Source organism: Manacus candei, unplaced genomic scaffold (genome assembly GCF_025592945.1).
Source record: "Manacus candei isolate 608988 ecotype Guabito, Panama unplaced genomic scaffold, ASM2559294v1 h1tg000063l, whole genome shotgun sequence".
Lineage (NCBI taxonomy): Eukaryota > Metazoa > Chordata > Aves > Passeriformes > Pipridae > Manacus > Manacus candei.
Genome location: NW_026138111.1, coordinates 1097154 through 1122006, shown reverse-complemented (window position 1 = coordinate 1122006; position 24853 = coordinate 1097154). Strand labels below are relative to the sequence as shown.

At 38.1% G+C, this 24853-nt stretch overlaps 2 protein-coding genes across 2 annotated transcripts in view; one reads left to right on the top strand and one right to left on the bottom strand.

The window, feature by feature from the left end:
• Positions 1-1466, top strand: part of FBXL13 (F-box and leucine rich repeat protein 13) — a 58037-nt gene extending 56571 nt beyond the window's left edge. Inside the window, 1 exon segment of the mRNA XM_051805162.1 lies at positions 932-1466. Within this exon segment, the coding sequence (XP_051661122.1) occupies positions 932-1111 (180 nt within the window). The 3' untranslated portion in view covers positions 1112-1466.
• A 1643-nt stretch (positions 1467-3109) lies between these two features.
• FAM185A (family with sequence similarity 185 member A) overlaps positions 3110-24853 on the bottom strand; it is a 41123-nt gene continuing 19379 nt past the window's right edge. Inside the window, exons 5-8 of the mRNA XM_051805100.1 lie at positions 23854-23895; positions 15894-15989; positions 13466-13600; positions 3110-3926 (exon numbers count right to left, since the gene is read on the bottom strand). Coding sequence (XP_051661060.1) covers positions 3811-3926; positions 13466-13600; positions 15894-15989; positions 23854-23895 — 389 coding nt within the window. The 3' untranslated portion in view covers positions 3110-3810. The remainder of the gene's footprint in view (positions 3927-13465; positions 13601-15893; positions 15990-23853; positions 23896-24853) is intronic.

Here is a 24853-nt window from a genome sequence, read left to right as displayed (position 1 = left end):
CAAAAAGAAAGCAGAGGGTGAAGGAGGAAAGGGTAAAAATACTTGGAGGTGTTAAAGACACTTTTCAAATAGAAAAACAGAGAGAAGGACCTGCACACTTACTTTAGCCTTTCTATAGAGCTACGAAAAATCACTCTGGAGATGCTGTGATACCTTCTGATGTAGCTGGTTTCTTTATCTTGTTTGGTGGTGTTTTCGTCCAAACACAATGCTGTCATTCCAATGGCCTTGCCTACTCAGATCTGTGTTTAGGCAGACACTGGCACACTAGAGCAAGTGTGGATAAAGCCCACCAGGACCACTAAAGGGCTAGAACACATGACTTTTGAAGAGTCTTCAGAAAATTGCTTTGCTAAGTCACAAGAGAAGGCTCAAGATGGAGGAGACCTTATTTGCTGTCTCTGATTCTGATCAGAGGATACAGAAGACAAGACACAGTCAGACCATTCTCAAAGGTGCACTGATAGGACAAGTGGCATACGTAAAATTCTGATTACAACAAAACTAATTTTTTAATCAGGAGGCTGGTCAAACCCTTCAATAGGATCTCAGAGGCTGTGCAACCTTCAACCCTACAGATACTCAGAACTCATCTGGCAAAGCCATAACCCACCTTGTCTAGTTGGATCCATTTAAATCAAGACCAGGATTAAATGATCTCCAGAGACCTCTTCCAACCTAATTTCTTCTGTGACTCTATGGCCTAAAAAATTATCTTCTGTTTAAGTTTCCACATAGCTCTTATAATAATCATAGTTTCAGCTAAAAAAAAGGAATTTTTCTCATTAAACTGCTTTTAGGGTTCTCTGTAGAAACAGCCTCTGAAAATGTTTGTCATTATTATTTTAAAACCCTTGTTGCAGACAAGCTGTCTTGAGAGAAACATGAATATAATGATGCTGATTTGGATATGACTGGGATGGTAATATAACTACCTTCACCAAAAAACACAGATCAGAGCCTGAATAAACAAATTCTTCAAATGAAAAATGAAGAAATTGCACAAAATCTTCTACAGTTCAAGGGTTTTTCTCTAGAGCATGAAAAGAACACTGTATTATTTTTTCTTAAAACTAATCACACTTTAATAAAAGGCCATTTGTTGCATTAGTAAGGAAGCATTGCAAATCTTTCTCACGGGAGTGCAAATGCCTCCAAGCAAGACAGCTGCACTCAGACAGCACTTCTGACCCTCAGATGTTGATTCAAGCTGTCTTCATCTTTCGATAATGAAAGTTTTTGTAGTCCCATGCAGGGTAAGCAATAAATAAGCCCGCATGTGTTTGGGGTTCTTGTGTGCCATGAAAGTCCTCTCCAGGCCATTAACACTCTGACTCCCCACAGAACTTCACACTTGACATGGCTGGTACTCATCAAGTACAGCATTCTTGAGTAACTGAGAACAGTGAGTAGGTAGTGACTGCTGATTCTTTAATATGCAAAGATACATGTATATTTAAGCACAGTTCTCCACTTCTCAACAGCCACCTGTGCACCCAGAGCCCTAATTCTCATAAAACCCCCTTGGGCTGAGCTTGTCTCTAAGTAAGCTGCAGATCTGAACTGTGAGCTGGCTGGCAGCTGACAGATCAGGAGAATCAAATTAAAAAGAGCACAGATAAGAAAAATGTTAAAGAATAAATTTTCTCCTGTTACAAGAACACGTCTTCTCATCAAATGGATGAACCAAAAAAAAATAAAGCACACATGGGATTTGCCATTCAAATTCTAATTACTGATAACCTACTAATCTTCACTTGTCTACAGAAAAATATAGTTTCACCTCATTACAGCAGAACAAGACATTACTTAATGTTTTTTGGGAAACTCCCAAGGATTTGTCCTTCTTCAGCTCATTCTTGACCTTTATATTAAGGTTCTAGCTTGTCTCAACATTTACTACCTTTGAAAGAATATAATAATTAGCTTTAGTGGCAGCACAATTTTTCTGCTGGCTTATTTAAACTTCTTTAAGCAAGTAACTAACAATCCTGATGTTTAAGTCCTGCTAGTTTTGGAATATGAATGCCTTAGCTTGCTTTCTTTTGAAAGTGGAACAAATAACATGTTTTCTTACTATGTTCTTTCTTATACTGCTGATGCAGCAGTCCCAAAAAGCACAACCTTAATCTCAGAGGGTGACAGGCTTTGTACTCTGTGTGAATAATGGGAACATTAAATGGACTTGGTCTTCTGAAATATCTATTAGACTGTTTTTATGTTTCCATGTGGTGTGAATTTTGAGGTGCTTCTTTCACTTTGGCTCCAGCATAGAAATCATTAGTTTCAAAAATTTTTTGGAATATCCAAACCCATTAGAGATTTATTAATATTGTACCTTTTAAAAGTATAATAATAACTAGTAATATTGTAATGCATTTAGTAATACTATTAGAAGTGTTTTATATATTAGTGTTTATATTAAAAATACATATAACTTATCATAAACATCAGTGCCCACTTCATCTCAACAGTACACACAACAGCAAAAAGAATGTGGAGTTTATAACCACCCTAAATTACAGTAAAAATGCTGCTCTTGACTACTGAAGTCCATTAGCCAAGGACAATTTTACCTTCTGGAGAATCACGTGGCAAAGAAGTTCATCTCATAATGTACCATTATGATCTAAAGCACACACACACGCACACAACCTAAAACCAGAGCTGACAGTCTGAACTCTCCTCTGCTACTCTCCATCCACTCGTCTGGCAGAGATTCTTACATTTCAGCTTTAAAACACAAATTTCAGTACTTCTTTTATAAGGTGCCATACAGATGTATGGAAAGGCTTTTAAAAGCTCCATTTACTTTACTGTGTGTTTCTGTTACAGTAACACAAAATCCTTCACAAAAATCATGCCTGCCCTTGTGCAGGGCCTACCTCCTTCTCTCACCTCCCTCCTCTCCCTTCCTGCCTCAAAGAGCTGACTGGCAGCCTTGCAGGATGGGGATGGAAGTCACTGGAAACAGATTACAGTTCTCAGTTACCAAGCCAATACTTCCATTCTATGGCAGCTTTTACTTCAGGGGAATGTTCATGTGGACTCTCACCTGAAGTCCAGTTGGTGGAGTGTTCCTCCTTGAAATCAGACAGACCCATTACACTTCTATTTACTTTAAAAGCTTTTCTTTGCAGATGATCAGCAGCAGACATAGCTAGAGCTCTTATTCCTATCCAGAAACAAGCAGTTCAAGAAGACATGGAGCAAGTTTTGCCATTTCACAGCAATAGTTTTACACAGAGTATCCACTGACAAGGCAGAAACTACTTACGGTCCAAACACCAAACGAGAAGACCACAAAAGAACTACAGTTCTGAAAGTGATTTTATCCTATTCACAATAGAGACAATTTGGTTAAAGAAAATTCTCTGCATTTTGCATAAACCAATAGAATTTCCACAGTATTGAGACATTTAATTTAAAAGTGTAACAGAGCTTGCAAAGCACGTCAACTTGGAAGTAAATTCTCGTATCTGGAGATAAGAAGTGTCGAAAATGCTTTTTATTTTTAAATGACAATTCCAAACTTTTGTTTGAAATCTACCAGTTTTTAAACTGACGTGGTCAGTGGGTCAAGGTATATAAATTCTGAACATGTAAGACCATCTTATTCCTAAAAGGCACTAAAAGTACATCAGACCTGTTTAGCACCAGTACTGTCACAGGCAAATCTTGGATTAAAACACCCTCATTTTTAATATCCTTTCTCTCTTATATTAAGAATATACATCAACAAAGTTCCATAATTTTACACAAATGTTCCTTTACAATTTCTTGATTTAATCTCTTTGGCCTATTTCACCATTAAGAACTCTTCAGCTTGACAGACTGGATCCAACTTTGGCTTTTAAGATATACTTTGCCATTTTGTGTGTCAGCTTTAATCCATTTTTCTGTTTCATCCTTTTGATTCATGTGACCTGAAAAAGAGAGTTTTGTTAATTTAATTTGACACACAGTAAATGTATCATCTTTACACTGCCATTCTTTCAAAGCTCCCTGGAAGAAAGCACACTCTTTCATTTGGTAGAATTTGTCTATTTTTAATAGAGGCTGCTGACATTTCATTCTTGATACAGTTTATTCGCATTAATCTCATTTCCCATAATACATCATCACAATAAAGTTTTGGATCTTATTCTATAATACTGTACTTTTTATTATGGGCTAGCAATATGTTATGGTGGGCTAACCCTGGCTAGATGTCAGTGCCCACTAAAGCTGCTCTATCTCTCCTCTCCTCAGCTGGACAGGATAGAGAAAATATAACGAAAGGCTCATGGGTTGAGATAAGGACAGGGAGAGATCAATCATCTGTTACCATCATGGGCAAAACACTCAACTTGAGGAAAAAAAATTTTTTTTATTACCAATCAAATCAGAGTAGGGTAATGAGAAATAGACCCAAATCTTAAAAAAAGATCTTCCCCCCCTCCCTTCTTCCTAGTTCAACTTCACTCCTAAATTCTCCACCTCCTCCCCATCAGTGGGACAGAGTGGAGAATGGGGATTGTGGTCCATTCACCACATCATCTGTATTGCTCCTTCCCCCATAGGAGAACTTACATTCTTCCCCTACTCTGGCATGGGCTCCTTCATGGGCTACAGGTGGATCTCTGCATCCTCATGGCTCTCTCTGGGCTGCAGGGGCACAGCTGCCTCACCAGGGTCTGCACCATGGGCTGCAGAGGAATCTCTGCCCAGAGCACCTCCTTCCACTTCTGCTTCACTGACTCTGGTGTCTGCAGGGCTGTTTCTCTCATATATTCATTCTCACTCCTCTCTCTGCTTGTGCAGCAGCTTTTTCCCTTTAACTGTGTTATCCCAGAGGTGCTAACAATGTCACTGGTGGGCCTGGCCTTGACTGGTGGTGTGCCCATCTTGGAGCCAGCTGGCTTTGGCTCTACCAGACATGGGGGAAGCTTCTGGCAGCTTCTCACAGAAGCCACTCCTGTAGTAGACCCCTTACCAAAATCTTGCCACACAAATGCAATACATCTATCTATAAGTACTGGTTTTGTCTGGGATAGAGTTAATTTTCTTCATAATAGTTAGTACGGATCATGTTTTGGATTTGTGCTGAAAATTGTGTTGATAACATGTAAAATTTGTTATTGCTGAGTGGCCCTTGCACAGCATCAAGGCCTTTTCTGCTTCTAATACTGCCCTGCCAGCAAGGAGGCCATGGGCACACAAGAAGCTGGGAGAGGACACAGCCTGGACAGCTGGTCAAAGGGATATTCCACATCACATGGCATCATGCTTAGTATATAAAGCTGGCAGAAGAAGGAGGAGGGGAGGAGCATTCTGAGCGATAGCATTTGTCTTACCCAGTAACTGTTACATCCCCTTCTTTCCTGGGAATGGCTGAACACCTGCCTGCCCCTGGGAAGGAGTTAAAGAATTCCTCGTTTTGCTCTGTTTGCATGTGCAGCTGTTGCTTTACCCATTAAACTGTCTTTATCTCAAGCCATGAGTTTTCTTACTTTTACTCTTCTACTTCTCTCTCCCATCCCACTGGTGGGAGTGAGACGCTGCATGGTGCTCCACTGCCAGTTGTAGTTAAGCCATGACACTACATGACATATTAATCTGGTTAAGTAATTTGAAAAGTTTTCATTATTACTGTAAATACAGAAAAGAGACCTCATTATCCAGATGACCAGACATGTTTCTACTATTACTGTTTTCTTATGAAAATGGCCTAAAAAAACCCCAAAAAACCAACTCTGAAATGTCCGTCTTCTTACGTTTCACATAAATTTAGTTCCACAATTATGCTCTGAAAAGCTCACTGTATAATAGAGTTCAACTTACTCTCTCTCAGCCTCAGTTTCTTAATTGTAAAATGAGGGTAAGTGACCTTCCAAATTTATACAGATTTGTGTCCAAATTGGGAATTAAACTGAGATCTTTTAATCAGAGCCTTTATCACAAGATCAACCTTCATGTGTTCGTGTGACTGAATTCTAAGTTTAGAACTAGTTTGAGCCTGGAATAGCATGAGGGATAGCAGGAAAGCAGTTTCTGAACCAACTTTGCAAAACATGCTCTGCTCTGTAACACAGCTGAAGTTAAATGTTGGCCACAGCAAAAACAGTGGCAGAAGTCCAACTGACATCACTGCATCGATTTCCAAAACTCAGCTCTGTGTGCCAGAACTTTTCAATAGCGTTTCAGTGCTTTGGTAGTTCTAAGTGAGATTCATTTAAGTTCATGGGCCAAACCCACAGCAATTCACTACAGGCTGAGGTACCGTTTAGAAGTACAGAGTTTTCAGAGCCCAACAGTGACAGAGTCATTTCGAAGTCCTTCGTTGTCAGATTACACCATGCCTTCAGGTATCTCCGTGGGAATGTCCCAGTACAATTCCTGCACACCTGATTGTTCGGGGCAGCAGCAATGTCAGTCACACTGTGTCAGTACCATTCCTACTGTAAGGCAGAAGCCACGGACTGACTCGCCATCTCATTACAGACTTAAATCTAGGATGATCATCACCAATAGCCTACAAGTGACAAAAAATTGAACCAACAAAGGAAAATTTCAGTTGATCCTTTAACAGAGTTGTAAGACATTGAAAACACAACTTTTTTCCTAAAGAGAGAGGACACAATAGATGTAGGGTAGAGATATATTTCCAGAAATTGCATATTGGAGTGCTTGGTCCTAGTTCCTCTCTCCATTTTTGTGACTATGGCTTGTACTTCTGTACAAGGAGCAAACAGTGAAGCATGGAATTAGTGCTAGAAAAGAAGTTTCATGCACTGCTTACACCCTCCTACACTTATGCTAAAAAGTTAAAGAAGATTTTACGAAACACAGAAGCAAATTTACAAGAGCCATTTTAAAGCTCAGTGGTCATCTGAGCTCTGTTTCTCATTTTGCATTTGATATGTGAGAGTAGAAAAATGTTTAGTTCCTTATACTTCTTTTGGAGATTTGCCTGTGAGGGGAATGCAGAAAATACCAAATTGCCTGCAAGAAAGTGAGTGTCAAATTCTACTTCATAGGGATGAAGATCTTCAAACTATTTTAAGGTTATTAAGCCATCACTAGTAGCAGATTCAAAGATATTTAAAATATTTAAATAGCTCTGTGTATGAGGCACTAATCAAGCAATAAGGTTTAGTTGGAGACCTTTTGATGATCGTTTGGGTCTTAACTGTACTTGCTGCTTGTACTCTGAACACTGTGGAAACGTAAGTGGATTTTGAGGATGACTTTGCTAGCTTGATTAAATCACAAAAGCAAACAGCCTTCTGGATTGAGAATTGGGGGGCGGAGGGGAAATAAATAAAGAGATTTCATTTCAAAACCCACCAATCAAGACAGCAGCATGAGCTCAGGAGAAGACAGATACACCATTATGCTGAGTGGCCACCTTTTCGACTGAATGCCCAGGAGAAACATTGGGGTTTTTCCCCCCATGTGTAGTGTGTAAGGGAAGACAACACCTTTGCAAACCTTTACACAGTCAAGTACTGACTGTTTATTTACTTGCCTTCCTGAAGACTGGAGAAGTTGAGACCTCTATTTTCATACCATAAAACACAAGAAGAGGATCATATTTTAAATGTTGTTCACTTGTGGTGTTAGGATTGTGGTATATATCAAAAAGGCTGTGAACAGCTTGAGTTAAATGCAAGTTGAAACCAATAAAAATCTGTAGGATAGCATCTCATTTAATGTGTCTTATAAAAGTTGGATGAACTTTCTATTTCACTTGAAGGAATGTAATCTTTTCCAGATACAACCTGGGTCTTTGTTTATTTTTTTTTTAAGATATTGCTTAAGGATCAAGGCTTCACAGAAGGCAGTGTTTGGAGGGACACTGTAAAACAAAGCTCTTCCCACTCAATTCTAGGGGCCATGAGTCAATAAAAACTGCTTCTAAGAAAGAAGGAAAGTTCTGAAGTGCCCTAAGAACAGAGAAAACAGGGAGGGACGTGACAGCAGATAGTGTTACTCCTGGGACCAGAACTGTAATTCTGACTGCAACAGACCCAAGACAGCTGCACAGTGGGAGAGGGAGCACTACACTTGGGCAGCTGGTACATTTCAGGAAAAAACCCTAAGTTTCAGCAGACTGACAGTTGCTTCCCTTTTAAAGGCAAGTTGCTTGCCTCATGCTGTTCACTGCCCCTTCAGCTGTGTTTGTATTCAACCCTGGAACTCCAGACAGCTAAAAACACAGACATTATACCTTGGAGTAAACAACACAGAATTTCTGATAATGAAAACTCTCAGACAGATCCATCCATAAAGCTTTGTGCATGGTGTAGGAGACTCATGCAGTCAGCTCCTTCCTTGCACACTGGCTTTGGAGCAATCTTAAAAGCTAAGTCCACAGCATTCCATAGGCCACTCTCTCAGTATAAGGAGCCAGTTCCTGAGCAGTGAGAAGTAAGTTATTCCTGATGGTAGGAAACATCTGTCCAAACCCGCTTTGCTCCAGAGGGGAACATCAGACAGATGTGGAAGTTGTAATGTTTCAGTGCATGCCTGGGTGAATGACTGCTGTAAGGAGAAAGGTGCTTCTCACCCCAATCTACCAGGAGAACCGGGCAGGATGAAAAGACTTGAAGTGTGTTATTAACAGAAACCTGGAAAGTCAGAGATAGGGTAGTGGTGTCAATGTTCATCTTTTCAAAGGGAACTGGTGACTCTCTCCAGAGCCATGGGAAGAAGGTCATCTAAGGAGTTCCTAGTGATCAAAAGAATAACTGGATGCTGGATCAACCCATAAGGTAGAGGCAATGCATACCTCGACATTTTCATAGGAGAAAAGGAGTTAGAGAAGAAAATGGGATTTCTCTCCATACCCAGGATAGACATCTGAGGGAAGGCACAAGTCAGCATGAGAGAGCCCTGCTACCTGTGTGTATGGTCACCAGAAGGCATGGCTCAGAGGAACGTGTGGTTTAGCAAAGCACAAGAGCCGTAGAAAGGATGGGATTAGAATCAAAACCTAAAAATCCTGTTAACTGCTGCAATTGTTGTCATGCTGGCTGACATCAGGAGAATGTATGTCTTGAAAGTAATTCCCAAAGAGTATGCTCTTCGTATGAGGACAGAAAAACACAAAGAGGTTGGTTTGACAACTTGAGAAAATAAGAATAGGGAGACAACGATAAACATCCCCAGTCTCTGAGGAGCACCTGTGACACGGTGGGACTTTTACCAAGGAAACTCACACAAGTGCTGAAAACCAGAAGAAGTGACTGCCAGTTAAAAGCTCATTGGCACCAAGCAGATGGATGGCGTCAGGTGAAAGGTTGCCACTGGATATGAACTTGACACTAGAACTGGGGCCAGGGATGGAGAAACATCTGAAACCAGATGAGTCCATTGCACCACTCAGAGATGGAAGATTTACATGGTTTGGAAATTGACACCATTATCCAAAGGTCCAGGGATTACATTACACCAAGGATCCAAAGAGAGTCTCTGAATGACTGCAAGACTTTTTCCAGTAAAGCTTACAGCTGGCAACACACAAGTTGGCAACAGGAATGGGCTGAAGTGTGCCCACTAGCCACATTTCATTTAGTCCCCATTCATTCACGTGCCTGATAACCTTCCTTTGTTACTGTGGAGTGGGTAGAAGCAGATGGTCACATCAACTTAAGACGAGAGAAAACAGGGATGAAAGCAACCTGAGGATGCACTGAATTTAACCTGACATGCTCACATCACCTGGTCTTCACAATCTGCAGTACTGACAGTCCTACTGCTATCAGAAAGACTACTATTTACTTAAGTTTCTTTTACCATAAGGTCAAATCATAATTTCTAGTCCTATTGCGAGTGGACAGAAAAGTTTATTTCTTTATTTCTCTGCAGCAATTTCTTACTACTAGAAAAATGAATCTTCTCTTCTCCCAGTCTTCTCTTTTTAGACAAAACCACCACTTTTCAGTCTTCTCTCATTAAGTGTGGTTTTAGACCTTTTATCATGTATTCTCCTTTAGAGATTCTACAGTTGTCCCCATGCTTTTTTGAAGTACAGTATTAAAAACTGGATGCAGTCCAGCAAAGCGCTACTAATGCCATGTAAAGCCAAGGGATTATTTTTAGTTTTACAGAACAGTCATATTAATGTGGTGCTTATTGTTTTCAACACTGTAACATTACTACTTCCTGATATTCTTATTTAAATATTTCTCCTCTTAGGCTTACACAGGTAACTGTTCCTACCTTCGTATTTCAGACTTAAAATAATTTACTGGGAAAATGGCCTAAAAAGCATGTAAATTAAGATTATCTGAATTTTAACCTTCAACATGTTTGTAACCCCTTTGACACGACAATCTCCTAAGCTCCTTTTCTGCTTAAATATTGAACACTTTTTAGCCTGCTACCCCTCCTCTTACTTATAGCTATAGGTACTTATATAGTACCTACAGGTAATTATTAGTTACTTCTTATATAAGTACTTTGTTATTTACTTATTTAGGTACCTATATAGTACCTCTAGGTAATAATCTCTACAAACTTCTCAAACCAGGTGATTTAAGAATACAGGCAGACCTAGAGACACAGAGAAGGCAATCATTGAGAAGCAAGGGCTTCCCTATTTGCCAGGGAAGAGAAAAAACACTTTGCCATGATTACCCATCAGAAATTACTGGAATTAGTGCAGCACTCCCAAAGTGGACAGCCAAACACTTTCATAGATGGAAGCTGGACCAGTACTTAGCATGAACTCCCTATTTTTGTAACAGATTTCGTTATACCATACACATAACTTCTAAGGGTGCCTACTGATGTCAATGGAAACAGATGCCTTGTCCTTGCAAATTACTTCAAAAAGTAAATTCCCTGTCACTGCTCTCTAATCCCCTCCCTTTCTCAGCAAGTGTCCCAGTTTTGCAGGAAAGTCCTTTCCTTTTCTTAAAGTGCAAAACACCTTTTCACACTCTCATCACTGTCTCTCGAGCACTCACTCCAGACTTTCATCTTCTTCGTTTCACTAAATCCCACTCTATTCCTTGGCTATCTTGCAAACCCCTGGATGTGACTGCTTGTGGGATTGCAGTGTACTGACTTCCCCCTCAGTGTGGAAGCAGGGGCTGTGCAGCCTGTGATGATGTACATGGTAACTGCTGTAACAGCAGCAGAGAAGGCTTTCCTAGGGCAGGTGATAGACTAAGTTCTTGTTTACTCAAGTCACAGGACTCAACCCCGCCTTCCCACTGGACAGCCTTCTCTCTAACAACTTCACAGTATTCCTAGAGACAAGTAAAGTTTTCTGAAAGCAGAGAGTTCCTGCATTATCCACATGAGAACTAGCCAGTTTCTGAAAAATCATCTATTTTTAAACTAACCTTTTTACTCAGAAGCATAAAGAAACTAAACTGCTATGCTCTTGTGATACAGGTTTTATCCACTTGGCAAAACCCCTCTTCACTCTCTACTTTACATCTCTTCAGTTGCAGCTGCAAGACAGTTATGGACCTTGTACCTGGAACATCACAGTGGACAATGTCCTCATGATGCAGAAATAGCATTAATTAATTTTTAATTATTTGAGAATCTACTTGTACAAGAAAATGATCAACTATCAATTTTAAGAGGAAGAGACTGCTGAGAGTGAGGGGACAAGTGCTCTTCCTGTAGAAAGAATACACCATCCCCATGTGATAAGGTAAAGAGAAGAGGAAGCATCTCCCTTGCCATGCCAGAGGAACGTTACCAACTTGGCAAAGAAAGGGGAGGCACTGTTTTCAAAATGGTAAAAAAAGGAGCAAAGCACACGTTAAAACCAACTACTTCATCTCCCTTCAGGTTTATTGCTTCTTAGTGGTCAGTGAAGAACAGAGAGGAGAGTGCTGCTATAAATCATAGGTTACATAATGTGAGAAAACACACAAAGATAACTGCTGGGTATAAAGACTGAAGAAGAGACATTACTTCAGACCAGCACTAGTTTAGCTGAATTGTATCTTGCAGAAAATCCACTCCAGGGTCTATTTTTCATTCACCTGTCCTCGGATCAATTTAGATCTATGTTTAATAAATTCTTCGTGTAATGTTGTAACTTCTTTAAGCAATTAATTATCAGTAGCCTAATGCTGTTGCCTCTGCATAATTCTTGATGATTTCCATGCCTTTGGGACATGTATATTCAAGAGTTAACTAATCAGAGCCGCTTTCGGCCTCAACTGCCAAGATCATTTTCATACAGAATGGTGGGTTGAAAAATTGCATCCGCTTCAGGGACGACTGTCCTATGTAAACACTGACTGGGTTGTGAAACAACAGAAGTCATTCAGCTGTGTATATTTGAAACTCCACTCTTTTCTTTAACAAGATGATTGCCTGGCCAGTAGTCCTCATTCACTGGGAGAAGTCTTGTTTTACTGCTGAGGTGATTCATTCCATAGTCTTGCTAAAATCTAGGATCCTCTAGGTTTCTAACCTGAGAACTTCTAATCATGGATTTTAAAGAAATTGTATTTAATAACCACTAGTAAACTCAAGTACTAGATACTGTTCTTAGGCAGAAAGATATGTATAAGCAGGCTACATATTAAAATTATGTAATTACACATCTAACTTCTCCCTACTTAAGAGATTAACATCTTACATAGGAGAGGACAAGATTTTTTTGTGCTTATTTTCTCAGGTTTAAAACCAAAGCAAAAATCAAAGCCTCACACAATCCTCTATCACATCAGGTCACTCTGACATAACACGTTCCAACAAAGCTGGAGCCTTCAGACACATTTTTTCAATGTTTCCTTTAGAGCAAACTGCATAATTGGTAACAGCAACAGCCTGAACTTCTAGATAGACACATCTGTACAAGGGGAGAGAAATACACACCCTGACAATGACTTGTAAAACTTTTTTCTCAAGCAGGAAACAGCAAGACTTGGGATTCTGAGCTTGATTTTAAATGCATTAGAAGAATGCTTCCAGTAATTGCAGGTATCTTTCCATGTACTGTCTATTCTTCCAGCTCCAGCTTCTTCTGCACTTCTGGTTATCTCCCACTCACAACTTCTCAGCCTATCCTGCACTACTGTACATTCATAAATATGCCATATACCCCTTTTATTTCCCCCCTCCACTCCAAGACAGACAGGGAAAACTTTTTATTATATTTTAATAGATGTTCCTAGGCAATCTATTATATGTGCCTGTCTAAGCCAACAAAGCAATGGGTCAAAGTCAGCTCTGGATTACCTCCCACAAATGCACTGGAATAATGCTTAGGATGAATTTGGCTTTAAGACTTGTTAGAGAAGCAGTTGACTACATTCACAAGTCATTTACCAATCAAAATTTGAATGTTCTCTAGTGAAATGGGGAGTACAATGGCACAAGTAAACATTTGAGCATGAAACAGATTGAAAAAGCAGCTGCCAAGAGCAATAAACTAGTAAAGTGTAGATGCCTCTGACTAAGGCCAGACAGACATTTATTGGAAGCCAAGATTAGTAAGCCTTACCACTTATAGTTACGTGATCATCTTTGGAGGCTCTCTGTGTTTCTTTTAACTGGATCTCTGAGTTCACATCCACTTTTCTTCCAGACAACTCTAAATAGGCTTTGAGAGAGGCAGGTACCTTGACTGTAATTGAACCTGGTATAAATTTAAGTGAAAGCTAGTTAGTTTAACACTGAGATCAAAGCATGAAACAAGCAATTATTTCACTAACTTGAATCAAATCATCCTTTGGTTGTGTTTGGTTTTTTGTTTGTGGTTTGTTGTTTTGGTTTTTTTTGTTTTGTTTTTTGGGGTTTTTTTTTCATTTACCATAAACAGAGCACTGTATGTCACATATAGAAAATGGTGTCACAGTATTTCTTTCACAGACATGAAAATAAACACTGACATACACTGCTAGAAACATCTCTTGGTGGGGGATCTTATTACAGGAATGATCAAGGGAAGCAAATCTACTATATCTCACAGGTATTATGACTTCAGTTTCATCTTCTAGTTGCATATTTACACCCTGAGCAAGGACAGGGGACCAGACTGGACAAATAATCCAGCCACTGCGTGGCACATGATGAAAGAATTGCTCATCTGGAACAACGAGACACCACTCGCTCACGTACTGTGAACATTAGTGATTGTTTCTGACCACTGCTCAGGGCCAGCTGTTCACATCCTCCAACAGATGCAGTCTCAAAAGTGACTTAACCAGTTTAGAGACTATGTATCACTAAAATGTAAACTCCTAGCAAAATTGCAGCTTTGGTGGCCTGAATAATTCTACCTTTGAGATTAAAACCAGAAATTCTGACTTCTGCTTCCCCTAACTATGTGGTTCTATGCATCAGACCAAAGGCAGATGGTGGGCTCCCAACCTGCCCAAATTAGTCATATTTGGAATTAGTCACAAAGTTTGTAAGCTGTGTCCTACACATTAAATCAAAATCCAGCAAAATTCAGTATACACTTTATTTATATGTGTTCCTTAGTTTTTCCCAATTCCAACATTCACTTTAGAGAAACATAAAAGCGTTTCTTGATGTCCATCCCAAAAGCTGAAGTAGATCATGGTAATGAAAGTGATGTTATAACAGCTACATAGCATCAGAAAGTAACTCTTGCTATGCAATTTAGAATCAGCAGAATGACTTGCCTGTGACAGTCCTAATGAACAAATAACTGTCAATATAATTTGGGTCTACATTTTGCTGGAAACACAAAAGCCTCAGGATAAGAAAGGGAAAAGGTCTTCATCTTTGGGTCCTCCTTGGAGACTTGCTCAGTGATGTGACTCATAAAACCCAACACACATGCAGCTAATTTATCACAAATGGGACATTTTCTACACTGCAGCTGTCAGCAGTTACTCTGAATTCAGAGGGTAAATGAAAACAGAACTTCAACTTTGCCTTCACTAAACTGTGCTGCCAGAAGAGATCTCAATGTTTTGAAAATAACATTAATTAGCTTTTATTAAATACATTCCTCTTTGCCAAGAGACATTAACTTAGCAATGAGTGATTCAAAAGGTAACCAAGAAATAATGTAAAAATAAATTTCTTTGCACTAATGAAACCAAAATAGATTGTACAGGACACGCAAGTGATTTCAATACATTGCTATCATCACTGCCATTTTGAGTAAATGTTAGGTTTTAAAAGGGCACAGGCACTGTCTCACAGAGGACAGAAGTGTACCAAATACTCTGTTCATTTAACTCACCTGAAGTCCCTGACATGATGATAACACCAAACATAAAAATGCTGTAGAGTGGGGTTTTTTTGGTTTGTTTGTTTCAAAACCAGGACTAACAAGATGTATTCAGGGCTTTGTAATTTACAGCATTGTATCTTTTGAATGGCAAAACTATTAATTCAACTTTTGTTGTGAGCTTTTAACTAAGAAGTGAAGTTTTAGTGAGTAAACAGAAGACAAAGGAAAAATGATAGAGTAAGGTGCTCTCATCTTTGTTTTTCTGCCTTCAAATTTTCATAGTAAGACATTTCACTCAGAAGGCGGAAAAAATAAATGTGTGTGTGTCAATTATCACTCTGCACGTGAAGTATCATGGAGTAAACTGTATTCAAGGTAACAAGCACTGTAATTCAAGTCAACTCTGCAGAATTCTGCTGGGTATATTGCTGGGGAAAAATATTGAAAACCACAAACATTTTTAAATCCATCTTACGTATCATTGACTCTTATAGAGGCTACTGTATTTTAAGTATTCATATAGGTATTTATATAATTTAAGTAGTTATAGCTTGCTATATTTAAAGTATTTATGAGGTAAAAGATAATGTAGATAACAAAGAACCACAAACTATTTTTTTTACAGACAGATAAAAAAAAACCCCAACCCAAAACCAAACCTTATCCCCTGTTACTTTACATCAAAAGCTGCCACAAAAAATATTTGGTTTAGTTTGCTAACCTTTCTGGGATTTCAGATCCACTTTTCTTAATTGACTGACATAAACATCTATTGTCCCGTGATATGTAGAAGCTTTTAGACTTCCATCTGAAGAATCTAAAAAAAAAAAAAACAAAAAACTTGTGTATTATTCATTCTTCTTAAATAAATATTTTCCATAATCTGTCTTTATAGTTTCTTTGAACTAATTTTTGTCAATCCTTCTGTGTTTAAGAAGTATCATATTAATTTACCAAATCTCAGACTTTGCCTAGAAAAACAGGTTTCTGAAAAAACTTATCTCCCCAGTCCAGAATTGGGGCACACACTGGTCCTAAGGCCATAGTCCTGCAGTTGTTCTACATCTACAAGGCCTCAACTTCACTGTACATCTTTCTACAAGGATGTGTTTATCTTCATGTGAAGATCAAGCACAGTATTTGAGCACTAAGATCTATTCTAGTTTCCAAAAGAGTTCATTTGCTCAGACTCTGCGCAGGGAGAACTTGCAGTTGTGCACTGTAACATCGTGTTACACAGAATAACTTTGTAAATTCTCATTCACTACATCTGAATTTTAGACAAATGTTTGAGATAACCATTCAATATACACAGGAAAACAGCATTTGTTCTGTGCCCTGGGAAGCCTGCAGCCCTTTATACCTTATTAGGTGAAATTCATGATCGCAAAGCTTTGTGAAGAAGCATTTTTTACAAACAGAAAGTCTTTGAGAAACTTTAATTGTACTCTCTAGTAGTCTTTAATTATTTGCAATGTTTTCCATTTTTAAATACGTAGACTTTGACAATATTACAGTGAAGTCCCAAAGAGTTAACTCTCAAACAACTGAACTGACCTATAGCTAATAAGAATTGCAAAGAAATTATGAAGAAACTCTAGAGAAGCATAAAAAAATTACATTTGTACATGAGTAAAAGGCAGTCAGTGAAATATATTTTTAGAGATCACACTAAAAATTAAATTATTGGCAAGAAATCATGAAATAGTGATAGAGACTTGTTTCTGGATCTGCACAGGAAAAACAAAAACCTACAGTCAAGCCTTCAGAAATACCTAAAACAAAAAAAACCAAACCTGAATGAAACTTTCCATTTTAAAAAGTAAAAATATTACTGAGAGAATGAACTTGATTAATCAGAACAAGGACGTCTTGCATTAATGTCTTACCTTTGCCATATAGTGTTAGCTCTAAATAAACTCATCTGGAGCTTTTCTGATCCCAGATTTTGAGAATAGATGCCAAAGATCAGTGCATTGGTTACAACAGCAAAAAAATGGAAAAGGATTATTATCCCACAGCTAAAGCTGATTTCTTTGGAGGGGAAAGTAATTTTAAAAAAAGCAGCTAATCCATATTTAGTCAGCTGAGAAACTAAGCCTGGCTTTGGCTAAAAAGAAAACACTAACAACTAGAATGTGAATGCTTCTGCCATCTCAAGATTTTATGTTAAAGATCTGTTCCAAATCTGAAAAAAGAAATTTAACTCTTCATTTATAATGATCTGGAAAATAGTTTTGCTTGTGTAAGTGACAATGAAACATTTTATTGATGACTTTTTAAAACACTGTTCATAATAATCAAAGTTTAAAAGTTAGAGTCATTAGAACAGGAAAATTGGACGTGTATCAACATTTTTATAAACATTTTAAGTAGTGATAGCTTGAGATATTCATGAAAAAGCTGTTTTTGCAGACTCAAATTTAGTAACAGCCAATTACTGACTCTCCACATGATCTTGATAGATTTTGTTGGCAACAGATACAGGAAATATCCAGCCTTTGACTCTTCTGCTTGAAACAGAACATGTAGTAAGTGCCTTTATCAGTTCTAGGAAGAAAGAAAATTCTCCTGTGATAAGACAGCGACCCTCTCCAGGGAGAACAACTGCAAACAGTCCATACACCACCCCCAGCTGCTGATGCTTTACAGGGACAAGGTTTATTCAGTGAAGCCTTTCTCTTCCCACTCTTCAAATGCAAAAGCAGTTCTTGTGAGATTCTTCCCAGTGGAAAGATGCCTTTTGTGAATCTAGCAGCCCCACTACACAACTGAACAAAGTGTTCTAGATTTTCAATTAATATATATTAAAAAAAATACAATACTCATTTTGTGAGGGATTGGATTTTGTTTTGAGAAGGTATAAACATGAGGAAAGGAGGTAGGGAGAGGGCATCAGGCACAGGCTCAGGGAGAGGGCATCAGGCACAGGCTCACCAAGGCACAGATTTACCTGGAAAGCACAAAACAACCTCAAGGGAAGTGGAACATCTTTCCATTGAAGAACACTGTTTTGGGAGGATGACTTGCCAGATTTTGACCCCCAGAGCACATCACTAATACAAAATTTCATATGGGAGAAGAAACTACAGCAGTTTCAAAACCACAAAGAACTTTGGCAGCACTAACCAAACACTAAACCTGACATTACAGTATTGCACAGTAAACAACTGTTTATCTTTGACCTATGGAAGTAACAGGAAATATATTTCATGGAAACAACTTAATATGATTTATGTAATGAATTTTATGGCTATGATATTAAATACAAGTGCTCAGATACAAAGAAGAATACCAAGAGACTTGGAGCTGTTCATTACTTCTGCAAAGCCATAAAGATGCTGTCTTGAGTTTGTCTCTAACTCCTAACAAATAAGGGGGGGGAATGGATTAAAAAAAAAAAAAACAAACAAATAAAGATGAGGTGATATAACAAAAAAGGTGCCCAAATTTAAATAAATAAATATTTCAACAATGAAAAATTACTCCATATTAAGTAGCACAGGCTGGTAGGACAAAACACAACAAATAATAATAGGGACAATGCATATTTTATGGTTATGACAGAACAAACCTAAGGTAATTTATTTTTAAATATATACCCAGTTTTAGCTGAGATCAATGTGAATAATTAAAGGTAAAAAAAAGGAAAAAGCGTATAGTTTGAATTCAGAGTTTGCCAAGGACTGACAGCTCAAGGGGAAAAACAAGGATAAATCCTTCTACTGGAAACGGAACAGATGGTCACTCTTGAGCAGCTTCAGCTATTTAATTTACTAGTACTAGAGAAAAAAAAGGGAAAAAAAGGGCAGTGTGAAGCAAGGTGTCCTTGACAAAGTCTTTGTTAAGTTTTATGAAAAATAAATACAGCTTGAAGAATAAGACCTAAGTCACATAACTTGAGAAAGACCATACAATTAAAGATCAGTGAAAGGCCTACAAAGGCAATTTTTAGTATCACTTCTTCTTTCATTTTATAAGTCAAATACTGAAGAAGGGATTAAATACTAGTGATCTTTCCTTAAATCTAAGCAAAAACATACTTTTCCTAATAGCACATAAGGACTGATCTTGTTCATGTTAAAATCAGTGACAAAATCAATCTCAACAGGAAAACACAAAATATTTATTATGTTTTGATTAAAGACTGGAGAAAGTATAAAATTCCAGCATATATGAAGCGTGATGACGATTTAATTCCTGCTTAACTGGCTATCTGGTATTGCTTATTGATAGAAGGTTGGCAAGTTTTCTTCTTTAAGTTCATAGCTCTAAAACTTTCACATGAAAAATATTGTGAGAAACTGAAATGTATTCGCTAAATAAACTCTTTGAACATAATACTGAAAAATCTTTATCCATCCTGACCATAGTCACCATGCAGGCCTGGCAAAACAAATGATGTGACACACAAAGCAAAGAAATCTCTCATGAAAACAATTCCTCTGCTAACTAAGTTGTCCAGACTACCCCTCTTACCTCTAAATGATGTTTTCTATCTCGATTTTAAAGTTATATCCATTGGTTTTAAAGGTCATAGTCTCTTCTGGATAACTTAATCTGTTAGAAAAAACCAAAACCACAACCAAACCATCTGGCTTGTCTAGTTTGACAAAAAGGAGGCTGAGGGGTGACCTATTGCTCTCTACAGCTTCCCAAGGAGGGAATATGGAGAAGGAGGTGCTGAGCTCTTCTCCCTGGTATCAAGTGAAAGGATGCATGGGAATGGTTCAAAGATGCACCAGGGGAGGTTCAGACTGGACATGAGGAAGCATTTCTTTATGGAGAGAGTGGTCAAACACCGGAACAGGCTTCCTAGAGAGGTGGTTGATGCCCCAAATCCGCCAGCGTTTTCGAGGCATTTGGACAATGCCCTTAACAACACACTTTAGCTTTTGGTCAGGCAGCTGGACTGGATGATCCTCATAGGTCTCTTCCAACTGAAATAGTCTATTCTATTCCAAGAGAAAAGAAAACCCTACATATTCCTCCAAATACAATATAAACTCAAGAACTACTGTAACAACATCCAGAATCTTCAGCACCATGATATGAGATGCTGTAAAACATACATGATGTAACATCACCAAAACTGTTTATTGCTAAAAGAACACATACAGAAGTAAAATAGTTTATTCTTTTAAGCTGCAAGGAAAATGCTGTTGTACTCAGGCAGCAGCTACCTGCTCTACATGCTCCAATTTTTAGAAGCAGTTTCTCCAGGACATAAGCTCTGTCTAGAATGCCATATAATCTACATTCAAATGGACAAAGAGAGAGGGAAAGGGAACATGGAAAAAAAGACTGTTGATAAAATCAAGTAATAATTTGGTAGACATTAACTCATAATGGACTGTTTCTTTTTAAAACTTTCATTTTTCATAACCTGACACCTGAGGGATAAGAAAAAGCATCTGACTTTTGGAGCTGACTCCAACCTACCTGGAGAGCAGCACCCTTGGATAGCACAGTGTGGAAGAAAGCATGGGCATGATGGGGGGAAAAATGACAGGTCTGTCATCAGCAGAATACAGAAAGAGGCCAACTTCTGAGACATGAAGTTGGAAAATGAAGGACACTTAAAATGACAGCCAGAGCATTAACACACTTAAAGCAGATGGCAAAAATGAGATCAACAGAACTAATTGCTATTAAGAGACAAGTGTGTGCATGGATTTTTTTCTTTTAAACTACTTAAGAGTTGTACTTTATGAAGTACAGTAATTGCTTTTAATGGAATTCAGAAATGAGGGTTTTAATTTTAGAATTCCCTAGATTACTTAGCAAAAAACTGAATCCTCAAGACAAATCTCACAGATGCAGTACTACTTCTAAATACACTAAGTTGTTTACTGTTTTATTTTCCAATTATCCAAAATGGTCTTCGATACTATAATTTTTTTTCCTTAATTGATTCCCTTCTTGAAATAAAACTTTGGCATTTTGTCTCAGTACTTCACCATGAGGGTGGTAAGATACTGGAACAGTTGGCAAGGGAAGCTGTGGATGCCTCGACGCTGTTCAAGGACAGGCTGGATTAGGCCTTGAGCAACCTGGGCTGGTGGGAGGTGTCCCTGCCCATGGCAGGGGGGTTGGGACAAGGTGACTTTTAAGGTCCCTTCCAAGCCTTACCATTCTATGAGTCTGTACTAGGGAATTGTCTTATGATGACTCTCATCACCGTGGAGGATCTCAGGACACCTCAGTTCACTTTCATGTCAGGACTTTACTCAAAGGTTTATCTTCGAGAAGGTTCTTAATTGTTCTTAATTGTTGGGGTTTGGTTGATTTGAGACAGCGAACATCACAGCAAGACACTGAAGCCTTCAGGTTGTCTAGACTGGGTTACCGAAGAAAGAAATTAGCAGAGTAAGGCCAATTGACACTGATGTATTTGTAAAAAAATAATTAGAATTTCTGTGAGCTTAATATAGAGTTTTCCTTTCCACAGTAATCCTTGCTGCCCATAAGCTGGTTAAGGTGGTTTCCTCTCCTCTGAAATGAAACAACCACCATAAGTTTTATCATTTCTGACTATACCAAACACAGAAGACTAATTTCTTCAATGCATAATTGGGTTAAACACAAGTACTTCAGTAAGAAAAAGCAATGGGTCTTTTGAGCTGGAAGGGGAAAACTTAGCTTGGCAGCAGAGTACAGAATACACAATCAGACCATACCAATAACATTGAGAAATAAGCAAATTCTAGCAGGACTGAATGTGAGCCAGTGGTGTGCCCTGGCAGAAAATAAGTGCAACTTGGCAGTATTATCTGGAGCATGGCCAGTGTATAAAGGGAAGGGATTATTTCCCTCTACTCTACACTTATTAAACCACACTCAGAATACAGCAACCAGTGTTGGAGCTCCCAAGAGAAGGGAGACATCAGTAACTGGACTGAGAAACATGAACATAGTCAGGGCATGGAACACCTTCCCCATGAGCAGGGGGGCAGGACAAAATGACCTCCACAAGTGTCTTCCAACCTCAATCACTTTACAATTCTGCAACTTTCTGATGCCTCTTCCAACTTCAGTATTCCTATGAATTTACTGAATAAAAATTTAAAAGATTACACAAGTTCTAAAAAGAAAGTACTACAAGTCCATTACTCCCTAAGATAATTCAGGTTTCTAATTACTATTTTAAGTAGTAACAAACTAGAAGTAAAAACAGGTCTGGTTGTTTTAAATTAACAAGTCATTCAAAACCCATCAAACAACTGTTAGAAGTAGGTTTCCAGTATAGAGTTGGAAAATAGTTTGTCAGTGACCAACAATGCTCACAGTATAGAAAAAAAAGGAATAATCTCTATTTTCATAATTTAATGATGCCAGTGTGAAATACTGCCACACGCTGGATGATTAAAATTGGACTGAATTTTAGATAATATTTAAAAAAAAAAATTTACACAAAAAACTCATATCAAAATAAATTTCCAAATCAAACTACTTTATAAATAGATAAAAGCAAAAAATTAAAGAGACTGAAAGACAAGAGCATTGGTTTTCTGTTTTAATGTGGAATTATACAACAAGAAACCATAAATAGTCACTTGTAATTTCCCAAAAATATTTTGAAAAGAAGTCCATCATTCTCAACTAAAGTCTGACTCGTAAACAAATCTCTCAAAAACATGGACACACTCAAAAAACCTAGAGATTAGTGCATTTTTTCAGATAACTGATAAAATTCTGCCTCTGGTGAAATAGATAACTACAACCTAACCCAGCCCTAACACAACCAAGGAAGCTGGAAGATCTGAGTTGTTCTTCCTGTTTCTATCAGCAAATCCCTGTCAGGTCTCTGGCAATTCAACAAGCTATCTTGGGTGTAAATGCCTCATGCACAAAAACCTTTCACTTAAAACTTTACATTTTCTTTCTCACATTTTTAGAGTTGAATCCCCTGGAACTTAAAAGTCTTCTACCTTTGAAAAAAATCCATAAAAATACTAAAGGATGTTTAATGCTTTAGGAAAAGATTAAGTCTAACTAATGCTTTCAGAACTGAAATCTGAAAAATAAGGTTTCTTCCAACTGTCAGATGTGTCTTAATGTTTCAGCTGAACCTGGTTAGTTAAGGAAAATATCATCATCTGTTTTGACGGAAAAAGCTACCTCCTGGGTTAAGAGGCATTTATTTAACCACACTTCATACTCTGTGAGTTTATTTAAGAGAAGGAAAAACAGACTATCAAGCTCGAGTTAATTCTGTGGTTTAACGACTAACTCATAAGAATGTGTATGGCATTCATTCTCCAAGAATGTTAATACAGGTTGCTTAGAAACATAAGAAGAGTTGTAATGGTACAGATTGTCCCTGAACAATGCTTAGTGAGGGACTACCGGTAACACCATCACCAGAAGTCTTAGATTTGGGCCCATAACGAAGTTCACTGACAGAAGGGGAAATCTTTCTACAGACATTCGAAGGACATTGAGCCTTGTCTACAATTACTTTACTTCAATTTTCTGCCATAGCAATAACCAGAATTTCAGACTGACAGCAAAGTTTGGAAAGGATCTCATTCAGCTACACAGCTATCAGGGCTACTCCTGCAAAGAAAAGAGGGCAAAAACATTTGTGCCAAACCACCTCTTTTTTACTTTCCCTGTGAATATTTAGGTTTTAGAAAGGAGGAGGGAGGAGCAAGAGATAGAGAGATGGTGGAACATACCTACTGTGATACTCCCTGTTTTGGTCTGAAGGGTGGTGTTACCTATTATGAAAAGAAAAGGGGAAAAATGTTAAAACTATACTATTTAAACATATTCATAATTTAATTATTTTCTATATTATTGCTTTACAAAAAAAAAATCTCATTATATGTGGGTAACAAAGAAGTGATTCCAGCCAAGAAAAACACTGAGTAAAGCTAGGCACAGCCTGGATGTGAGGGAGAAAAAAGTAGAGAGGCATTGCAAGGCTAATGCACAGTATTTCCTTACTTTATTTGGGGTGATTTTTTTTTCCAGATGCTCTGATGCCTGCAACAGCACTATGCATCATTTAAGTAATTCAATAGGATGAGTAATATAAACAGTTTCTATTTTCCTCTCTTATAAAGGTATACCACATCCATCTCCCCCAGAGGGAATTTTGTGCTTTATCTTCAAAGTCTACTTCCTGGACCCACTGAACATTACCTACTCCCTCCAAACTTATTCTTATGTGCATGACAACCCGTGATCAATGCTTTCCATTGACTTCAGTGAGGTCTGAGTACTTTGGACAAACTGGAGAACATCAAACAAAAGTGTGTAAAGGCACAAAATGTAGAAGGGTCTCCTACTGAACTTGCATAACTTTGAACAGGTATTGGTGTTCCAGCCTTAATTTCAAAATATATATTCTTCCTCCTTACCTGTATCATCAAGAGAAGCCAGAAGGAAGACATGTACACCTTGTAACATAAAAGCCATCTATACTACTAACAGTCTAACTAAATTGTAGATGATTCCACAGTTCCATGTATAAATATCTCTCAGAAAATGCTTTAATTTAAAAACTAAACCACAGCATGTCATTCCTGCCATTCTCTCATTCTCCCAAGAGGATGACAGAATGAAGAATAAGGTTGATCACAGGAATCGAGTCTGATTTAGTAATATACAGTATTCAGAGTTTTCAGATTTTTCCAAATTGCATGTGGATCACGCTCTGCCCTATTTTCTGTA